General features: G+C 38.0%; 1 protein-coding gene across 1 annotated transcript in view; it reads right to left on the reverse strand.

The window, feature by feature from the left end:
- Positions 1 to 10,567, reverse strand: part of LOC120528714 (serine/threonine-protein phosphatase with EF-hands 2-like) — a 71,011-nt gene extending 60,444 nt beyond the window's left edge. The window contains exons 1-5 of the mRNA XM_039752870.1: positions 10,510 to 10,567; positions 9,684 to 9,811; positions 8,130 to 8,187; positions 5,068 to 5,243; positions 4,348 to 4,462 (exon numbers count right to left, since the gene is read on the reverse strand). Coding sequence (XP_039608804.1) covers positions 4,348 to 4,462; positions 5,068 to 5,243; positions 8,130 to 8,187; positions 9,684 to 9,811; positions 10,510 to 10,567 — 535 coding nt within the window. The remainder of the gene's footprint in view (positions 1 to 4,347; positions 4,463 to 5,067; positions 5,244 to 8,129; positions 8,188 to 9,683; positions 9,812 to 10,509) is intronic.
- Positions 10,568 to 10,879: the final 312 nt, after the last annotated feature.

The following is a 10,879-nucleotide window of genomic DNA, read 5'->3' on the forward strand; positions in this document are numbered from 1 at the left end:
TGACATGAGTTGATGTTTAAAATGCATGCACAAGAACTGCCTCAATCATGAGTCTCAATTCATTTTACCTATTATTTTTTTTCAGTTCAAACTACATCCATATTAGCAAATGAAAGCTGTGACTGATGATTCATCATACAAGTACAATACAGTTACAACATATTTATATTTGAATGCATTACTTGTTTTGATTTGTACATTCATTATTGGAATTGTTTTAAAATTAATACATAAACATTATTAAAACTAATGTTTATGTACCTTTATATATTTAATATATTAGTTAAACAAACTGAACCTTGTGATAATATTATTCTACGAGTAGAATATTATTCTGTTTTATAATTTCTAACAATTATTTGCTTTCAGTTTTACTTCAGCACACAACTTTTTTATGGCTCAGCACTGGACATGTATCATTTTCGTATTCGTTTAAGTTCGAACTGAATCATTACCAGAGAATGAGTCACACGATTCTCATTCATTTGATTTGTGAGCTGAGTCATTACCAACGAATGAGTCACATGATTCTTGTTCACTTGCGATTCTGTAATTTAATGTCTTACTTTAATTATGTATCTTAAATGTGTGGTCGTGCTTTGTGAATTGAAAGGACAACGTGGTATGCATTACCATCGTTAAATGTCTCTCTATTATAAAAGAAAATCCTGAGACGAGACAAGACCTTTTCCAAGAGAGTTTTTGAGACTTTTTCCATGAGATTTTCTCAAGTCCAGCCCTCCTCTCAACCATATTCAACCACGCACACGGTCCTCTTACCTCTCATTCATGTGAATGCTTTTGACAGACACAGTTCCTGTTCTCTTAGCTCTTATAAATTTTTACGTTTTCCTCACTTTAAGATCCCAAATAAAGAAGACTTATCAGATCCAAATCATATTGAAGAATTTCATTCTGAAGGGTTATCAACAGAAGAAATGAGTATACGGGCAATCCTAGTATCAAGAAACGATGAAGTCAAACGAATTAATGCGAACATTGTCAATCGGTTACATGGCAAATTGGCTAAATGCGTATTAATAGACTATGCTGCAACATTTGGTGTTGATCATGTGGAAGATGACAACATCAACTGACAATATCCATCCATTATCCAACCCACGCCAGCCTACCACAGTCAACTTGCAATATCCCGAAGAATATCTACAATCATTAACACCATACGGTCTTCCACCGGCCGAATTACTGTTGAAAGAAGGATGTATCCAAGAAAGGTAATGTAGCACATCTTCTATGAATAACATTAGACACCAAAGGAGATCTTGATATGCCATTCGTATTAAAACATTAACAGTTTCCTGTTAGAATAGCTTTTGCAAAGAAACTTAACAAATCACAGAGACAAAACATTCGAAAAATTCGGTTTATTTATCAGAGAGCAAGAAACGAAATTCACTCACGGCCAGTTATATGTTGTATTGTCACGATGTAAGTCCAAACACAGAATCAAAATTTAATGCGATATTGATGAAAATTTAATTCAAATAATTGTTTTTACTGAAGTTTTACAGTAAAAGTGTAAATTTAAAAAGTATTTGCGTATTAATTTCAAAGCCAAACAGAACAAAATCGTATAATGCAACAAATACTTCTAACGCAACATTAAACATAATTTACTTTCAAATTATTATGTTTTACTATTATTTACTATGGTTAATTACTCGCTATACAGTAATCCGTCGCTATATTGCGCTTCGACTTTCGCGGCTTCACTCTATCGCGGATTTTAAATGTAAGCATATCTAAATGTATATCACAGATTTTTCGCTGGTTCGCGGATTTCTGCGGACAATGGGTCTTTTAATTTATGGTACATGCTTCCTCAGTTTGTTTGCACAGTTGATTTCATACAAGGGACGCTATTGGCGGATGGCTTAGAGGCTACCCAATCAGAGCATGTATTACGTATTAACTAAAAATCCTCAATGCTATAAGATATGCATCACTCGCGGAGCTTGATTGTTTGCTTGTCTCTGCCTCTATCTCACCCTCTCTGACATTCTCTGTGCCTGACGGAGGGGCTGTGAGCAGAGGGGCTGTTTGCACAGAAGCTGTTTGCCTAGTGGATACGGACGCTCCTCTAAGAAATGCCGCTTTATCGCGGTGCTTCCAAAAGCACACTTATTGATTTTTTGATTGTTACTTTAATCTCGCTCTCTCTCTCTCTCTCTCATGTTCTCTGCGCCTGACGGAGGAGATGTGAGCAGAGGGGCTGTTTGCACAGAGGCTGTTTGCTTAGAAGATACTGACGCTCCTCTAAAAAATGCCGGCAAACTTAAAAGCACACGTATTGATTTTTTGATTGTTTGCTTTTCTTTGTGAGCTCTCTCTCTCTCTCTCTCTCTCTGAAATTCTCTGCTCCTGAAGAGAAGATCTATTTGCATTCTTTTAATTGTGAGAAAGAACTGTCATCTCTGTCTTGTAATGGAGCACAGTTTAAACTTTAGACCAAAGGGTGTTATTTCATGTCTAGAGGGCTCTAATAATGTTAACAGTGTGGGAGAGTTTCTAAGGGCTTAAAATATATAAAAATAACCATACAAACATATGGTTTCTACTTCGCGGATTTTCATCTATTGCGGGGGGTTCTGAAACGCAACCCCTGCGATCGAGGAGGGATTACTGTAATGTAAAATACTTTTATTATGCGTATGTAACAATTCCCATGAAAATAACAATCTGTTTAAATTATACATCCACATCCCCGTCTTGAAGGTGATGTGTTGGAAGCAGGAAAAATGTACAGGCTTAATAAGTGCCTTAGCAGATTATGATGACTAGATGTCTGGGACAGGGCATCTCCAAAATGACAGGTCTTTTGGGATGTTCCCGATATGTAGTTGTTAGTACCTACCAAAAGTGCACCAAAGATGGACAATTAGTGTAGTGGCAACAGGGTCATTGGTACCAAAGGCTCACTGAGAACGTGGGGAGTAAAGGCTGGCCTGTCTGGTCTAATCTCATAGAAGAGCTACTATAGCATAAATTGATGGAAAATGTAATGCTGGCCAAGAGAAAAAGGTGTCAGAACACACAGTGCATCACAGCTGCATATGGGGCTGCATAGCCGTAAACCTGTCAGAGTGCCCATACTCACCCCTGTCCGCCACTAAAAGTGCACACCATGGGCATGTCAGCATCAGAATTGGACCATGGAGAAATGGAAGACATTAGCCTGATCTAGTGAATTACATTTTCATGTGGATAACCTGACACGTGTGAGTCATTTACCTGTGGTAGAGATGGCAACAGGATGCACTATGAGAAGAAGACAAGCCGGTGGAGGCAGTGTGATGCTCTGGGCAATATTCTTCTAGGAGACCTTGTGTCCTGGCATTCATGTGGATGTTACTTTGACATGTGCCACCTACTGTACCTAAAGATTGTTGCAGACCACATACTGTACACCCTTTCACGGCAATGTTTTCTCCTAATGGCAGTGGCCTCTTTCAGTGGGATTAAGCACCCTACCACACTGCAAAAATTGTTCGGGAGTAGTTAAAGGAGATGACAAAGAGTTCAAAGTTTGCCTTGGCCTCCAAATTCCCTAGATCTGTATCTAATTGAGCAACTGTGGGATGTCTGCAAAAACTAGTCCAGTCCATGGAGGCCTTCTGATAACATCTTAGTGCCAGATACCACAAGACACCATTAGAGGTCTTCTGGAGTCAATGCCTTGATGGGTCAGAGCTGTTTTAGTAATACAATACACAATATTAGGCAGGTGGTTTAATGTTGTGGCTGATTGTTTAATGCACTAAAGTAATTCAACTCCAACTAAAGCTATGTCAGGTACTTGTGAGTATTCAGGAGTGCGCTTACCTACATTGAATGTATATAAATATGAGGCAAGTTATTTGAGCGTTAAGGATAACTCTGTTTTGCAAGAGCTACAGTATGTGGTGTATACAGTAGATGCCTAAACGTAGAAAGTGGTGCATTTAGATTTGCTCTGACTTCATAGGGATCCAGATCTGCATCAGCCATCTAACATATAGACTTGAGCCTACCAGTTTTTCTGCTAATATGGACCCGTCTCCGTCAAGCATTTGAGAATAGTCTAATTCAGTTATTTCCAAGTTCAGCCCTAAGTGACCCCTGTGACTGCGAGTGTTTATTCCAACTTATTATTCTCTGACTTTTAATTGATGTCACTATTTAGTTACACACCTTCAAATATTTGTAAGGGATTTGTAAATATTTCAAGCTTTTTCTACAGTTTTAAATACTGCAACAGCTCTCCAGGGCTGGCTAAACTGTTAACGCTGGCTTAATCAGAGATGCTGAACTGAGCTTGAAAAGGTCAGGTAGACGACTCTTACTCACCACAGACAGTGATCTCCTTGTTGTAGCATGTAGACACACGGTTGATGTTTGGCATGAGTTTCAACAGTTTCCAAGTTTCAAGAAGAAGTTGCAAGACGTATCGAGCGTGGAGGTGCTACTGGGAAGAATGGAAATGATGAGTTAAGAGTGAGGAGTTTCAAGAAGGACATGGGAATACTGGGATTTAGCAGAATTACTCTTATGCCCTGTACATCTAGTTTAATATAACTATTCCTTTTTCTTGCAAATGTCGTTTCCTTTAGAAATCCCAGTGAGTACTAAGTATTAATCTGTACTCAAGAGCGCTAATAATTTCAATTGCATTGAATTTTTATACACAGCCACTCAGTCTTTATTCTATTTTCCTTTTGACAATCTTTTATTGACATTATTTTACTATAAAACACACTAATAATAATGTCATTCCAGTTTGGCTGAATTTTGAATTATAACTTGGTAAACTAATAAGAGGGAGAGCTGAAATTTGAACTCTCTACTCTTTATTTTTCACAGCACAACATTGGTAAAATAATTTCATACTGCTGAAGTGATAAAGCAAAGAGTGAAACTTGCATTCTTTCCTCAAATGGGGGTGTACTGTTATATCTGCTCTAACGTCCAACATGTGACTTTCATATTTGAGAGTTGGCGATGAAGTAGACGTGGCACCGGCTGTGTCAGCCATCAGTGACAGTGTTTTTTTAATCTGTGCATTCTTACTTGCTTATGGCTAAATGCTTCCACTAAGGCCGCTGCATGACTCGCAGTCAGAGGGAAACACAGATGAGGGCCCTTGTAGCCTTCTGGTAGCTTAATGTTTTCAAAGTCATAATATTTCTCCAGTTCCATTTCTTCATTGATCTCCTTCTCACTGAAGATGCTGGTAATCAGGTCTCCTGGATAAAGAATAAAAAAAAAAAAGATAGAAACACTTCTTTTACTCGATCCGTGTCATGTGTCAATAGAACTTTTTCACAGATGAATAAAACAAAATTAAATACATATTAGTGTGTATGGCAAGATTTACTGTATATACAGTTAAGTTAGGAACTCTAAGGAGATAACATCTTTGGTATGGAGAGATTGAAGGACCCAAGATCGATCGATCAGCCTGTCTATTTGTCTGTCCTCATAAGTAACAACTAAGAGTCTCATGTTTTATTTATACATGTCTTGCGTATGTAGCTGATTACTAAGTCACAGATCTTTAGGTGTATACAAAGCTGTCTAATTATATTTAAAGTAGGTAGACAGTTGCTTGATATTGATGTTGATGTGTGTGAGAGCTATTTAAAATATAAATAAGCAATAATAAAGATTAACTTCAACACAGCATAGCAATGAACGGCAGCGCTGCTTGTGTTTTTTAATGTATAGATAGTCTAATGGTTAAGTGAAGACTGTAACATCACCCAAAAAATTTGCCTTTAGCTGTTCTCTGTTTGAAAATAAAAAAAGCTTACTTGGTCAGAGTAAAAGGTGGACTTCAGTCAGTCAGATAAAAGATGGGAAAAGCAGAGGTTTCAGATGAAGCATGTTAGTTATTGGTAGGGCTAACAACACAATTGAATTGCGGTTATAGTGGTTAAATGAAACTGGGCAGTGGAAAATTGGAAAACACATTGCTTTATTAAATGTGTACATATTTAGGCATGGGGTGGCACGCAGTTAGGAGACCTGGGTTCGCTTCCTGGGTCCTCCCTGCGTGGAGTTTGCTTGTTCTCCCCGTTTCCTCCTGGTGCTCTGGTTTCCTCTCACAGTCCGAAGAAATGCAGATTAGGTGCCTTGGTGATCCTAAATTGTCCCTAGTGTGTGCTTGGTGTGTGTGTGTGCACGGCCTGCAGTGGGCTGGCGCCCTGCCCGGGGTTTGTTTCCTGCCTTGCATCCTGTGTTGACTGGGATTGGCTCCAGCAGACCCCCGTGACCCTGTAGTTTGGTTATAGCAGGTTGGATAATGGATGGATGGATATTTAGGCATACAGGATGACTAGGATATCATGAAAAATTTACGAGTCCATGCCAACTGGAATGGCCAGTGACAAGTCCACCTCTGATCATCAGTGTGGACTGTCTAAAAACTGAAGAGAAAGTAAGGAAACAAATGAGGAAGCTACACACAAGAAAAGTTGCAGGACCAAATGGAGTCAGTCCACGAGTTCTTAAGGCCTGTGCTGACCAACAGTGTGGTGTCCTCTGTCACCTGTTCAGTCTGCCCCTAAAGTGCCACTGCGGTGGAAAACATCCTGCATTGTTCCTGTCCTGAAGGCAGGCACCTCTTCACCTAATAACTACAAACCAGAGGCACTTACGTCTCATGTCATGAAGGCCTTTGAGAAACCAGTCTTGAACTATAGGAGTCATCTTGTGGTAGACCATCTGGACCCACTGCAGTTTGCCTACCAGACTAAGATTGGAGTGGAGGTTTCAGTTATCAATCGGTTCCATAAGGCTTACTGTCAAATTGACAAAGCTGGCAGCACTGTGAGGATCATGTTTTTTTTTATTTCTCCAGTGCCTTCAGTATCATCCAGTCCTCTCTGTTTAGGGTCTATCTCAGAGATATGCTGGTGGATGAGGTAATGGTGTCCTGGGTAACGAACTATCTGTCAAGCAGACCGCAGTTTGTGAGACTCAAGGACTGTGATTTTGATACGGATGGGAGCAACACTGGTGCACCACTAGGAACAGTCCTGTCTCCTTTTCTCTTTACTCTGTACACCTCAGACTATAAATACAATGCCAGGTCATGTTACTTGCAGACATTCTCCAATAATTTTGCACTAACAGGGTGTATTGATAAAGCGGATGAGGTAGAGTATAGGGGTCAGGCAGAGAACTTTGTTTCTTGGTGCAAAGAGAATTGTCTGCATATATACTGTATATGTATGTATGTATTATATATATAATATAATGTGGCAAATGACACCCTTCACATCTTCTATAACTCTGTGATGGCCAGTGTGATTTACTATGCTGTGTAACATCACTTCCAGAGAGGCCCACTGAATCAACAAGCTAATTAAAGGGCAGGCTCCGTTATCAGGCACACACTGGACCCCCTGGAGGTAGCAGTGAAGGAGAGAGTTAATACAAGACTGAGTGCCATTGTGCACAATAACACCGAGGACTTTCAGCCAATGAATTATTGAACAGAAGTGTGTTAAGAAACACCACGGGGGCGCCTTTATACCAACAGCAATATGTCTGTTTAATGTCTCACTGTGACTGTGAGAGCCAAGTCAGAACTTTTCTTTCTTTTGAATTTTTTTTGCTTTATAGTCATTCCTCTGTGTATTCAGACTAAAGTGTGTGTGTGTGTGTGTTTATATTTATGTACACTATGTATGTATGTATGATACATTTATTTATTTAAAGAGCTTCTGTAAAATGCCAAATTTCCTCCTGGGGACAAATAAAGTTCTGTCTGTCTATCTAATACATGCTCGTGGCAGAAGTTTTACAGTATACCGACTCAATGTAAACCAGCATTTCTACCTTGTATTGTATTATCTGTCTGTCTGCTTTTGCACATATCTTATACACAGTAAGTACTGTACAAACACAAGAAAATGCTTTGTAATAACATATAATTCAGCTCACCTCTGTTCACCAATTATTATTAGACCTCTATGTCCAATGTCACATTAAACTGACACATAAAAATTATAATAGCTAAAATAGTCAAAATAAGTGGCTGTGATAATAACTGCAAATTATCCAAGAGAAATTAATAAATGACATTATAAAAAAGCAAAACAAAGAATGAATATGGGAGATCTTACTTTCTTTAGTATTTGAAGGTGTAAAGTGATCCATCAGGGAGCTAAAGAAGTTGTACAGCTGAAAAACAAAGCATTTATCAGTGGAACAGAAGCCTTGAAAGCTTGCATATTGTCAACTTTTTAGTTAGCCAAAAAAAATTTAATTTTGCTTGACTTCTCCCTACATTCATAATGGCTAACACGGTACAATACCCTAGTGCCTAAAGCAAAGTTGAAATCAAGAATGATAGAGTCTAATATTCCTTACTTTGATTCATTAGGCTAGTTGGGCAAATAGAATTTGATTCTTTGGTCACAAATTACAATTATCATACTAACTCTTCTTGGAAAAACAGTGCAAACAGTTTTAATACTGTAACTGTTTATCTCCTTCACTTACAACACATATAATACAGTAATCCCTCCTCGATCGTGGGGGTTGCGTTCCAGAAACCCCTGCGATAGGTGAAAATCCGCTAAGTAGAAAACATATGTTTGTATGGTTATTTTTATATATTTTAAGCCCTTAGAAACTCCACCACACTGTTTATAAATATTCTCCGCACAGTTATACAGTAAACCCTCGTTTATCGCGGTTAATCCGCTCCAAACAGATAAATGAATTTCCATGAAGTAGGATTCTTTATTTATAAATCTAATATTTTCGCATTTAGAGCATAGAAAACCTGTTTACGATCTTCTAAATACGTTTTTTAACATTATTAGAGTCCTCTAGACATGAAATAACACCCTTTAGTCAAAAGTTTAAACTGTGCTCCATGACAAGACAGAGATGAGAGTTCTTTCTCACAATTAAAAGAATGCAAACATATCTTCCTCTTCAAAGGAGTGCACGTCAGGAGCAGAGAATTTCAGAGAGAGAGTAAACAATCAAAAATCAATAGGGTTGTTGGGCTTCTATGTATGCGAAGCACGATAAAGCGCCGCAATGAAGGGATCAATGTGAAGGTAGTCTTTCAGCATTTGTATCTTCTAAGCAAACAGCCCCTCTGCTCACACCCCCTCCATCAGGAGCAGAGAATGTCAGAGAGAGAGAGAGACAGAGAAAAGCAAACAATCAAAAATCAATACGGGCTGTTAGAGCTTTTAAGTGTGCGAAGCACCGTACAGGAAGCATATCATATATCATTGAGGAGTTTTATGTAGTACGTAATACGTGCTCTGATTGGGTAGCTTCTAAGCCATTCACCAATAGTTGTATGAAATAAACTGGGCAAACAAACTGAGGAAGCATGTATCATAAATTAAAAGACCCATTGTCTGCAGAAATCCGCAAACCAGCGAAAAATCTGTGATATATATTTAGATATGCTTACATTTAAAATCTGCGATGGAGTGAAGCCGCGAAAGTCAAAGCGCGATATAGCGAGGGATCACTGTAATAACATATGAAATATCAAATCTGTTAGATTGTATAAACATAAAGGAATAAAATCATATATTGTATCTTTGTGTAAAGATATCTCATATTTAAAATCAATCTTTAGAATAACATATTCATATTTAAGCAACAACATCATTCCTTTGAATTCCATTTTTTGTAAGGTATCTCACCTTAATCTGGTCCTGTTCCCCGGAATATTCAATTGACTGGAAAATTGTCCAAGTGCATCTGCGACGAACCTCTAAATGTGCCGTGTACCGACGATACCACCTCTGAATGAGGATGGCTGCTTTCATGGCTGATAAAAGCAAATTAGAACAGCATATAAGAGTAAAACCACGCATCTCAATGCACTACTGCTGAGTGATACTCTTATTTGTAACCGAATAGAATTGAGTTCAAAATATCCTCCTAACGACCAGACTCTTTTAACACATTACAGGTATCTGTGTACTGACAACATCTTTACACTTGCATTCTTTCAGCTTGTACTGCACCACATATTACTTTACAATTGTACATAGTATCCACAATCCTGTCCAAGCACCGAGAGTTAAGAACAAATATCAATAAATGAACTCTGGGTTGACCTCATTTATCAAGATAAAGACAAATAGGCTTTTGAGGTCACAGTTGGAAATGATTAGTCCACATGACCAAGGGATTCATTTTAGAGTTTCATCCTAGAGCATTAACGCATTTAAGAAAGCAGATTATCAGGCAGTTTTGTGCAAGCTTTTCATTCGTTTATTTTTTCAGTTAGAACAAACTCAATTCGACATTGCTGATTAATGGCGCTAAAGTCCAGTCTGATGTGCAAGGTGTATTTACAAATCTAAATTTGTGGACTATTTGTAAACTGTTATGTAGAGACATACTGATACCTTGTTCAAGTAATGATCAATAAAACCTAATTCTTTTGTTTCTTCTTTCTTTTCTAAATATCTTCATTGGTCTGAACTGCACGCCATTCAATAGTTCAAATTTCCAACTGACCTCTTTCTGATTTTTTTAAGGAATAATCTACTGTAGTTGTCGAGCTGCCACATCCCATGTTGTTTCTTTCTTCGAGGTGTCAGTACAGGTCTGGCGTCTCCTTCCTGGAACTGTGTAAACAAAATTAAATCTTAAAAAAAAAAATCTATTAAATCATGATCAAGTCTATTTATTTAATTTCTTTAATTGATGCTAGTTTATAGAATTCTCCAGGCCACGGCATAAACCATTTAGGGACATATAGTGTGGCATGCTTCCATAGTAGGTAGTTATTTTACTACTATGACAATTTAGTAATCATTAAATAAAAAAAAGGGATTATTCAAATTTCATTTTGGCAGGACATTTATCTAAGACGTCCAGTGTACTC

The sequence above is a fragment of the Polypterus senegalus genome, chromosome 4 (assembly GCF_016835505.1).
Source record: "Polypterus senegalus isolate Bchr_013 chromosome 4, ASM1683550v1, whole genome shotgun sequence".
In the NCBI taxonomy this organism is placed as follows: Eukaryota; Metazoa; Chordata; class Cladistia; order Polypteriformes; family Polypteridae; genus Polypterus; species Polypterus senegalus.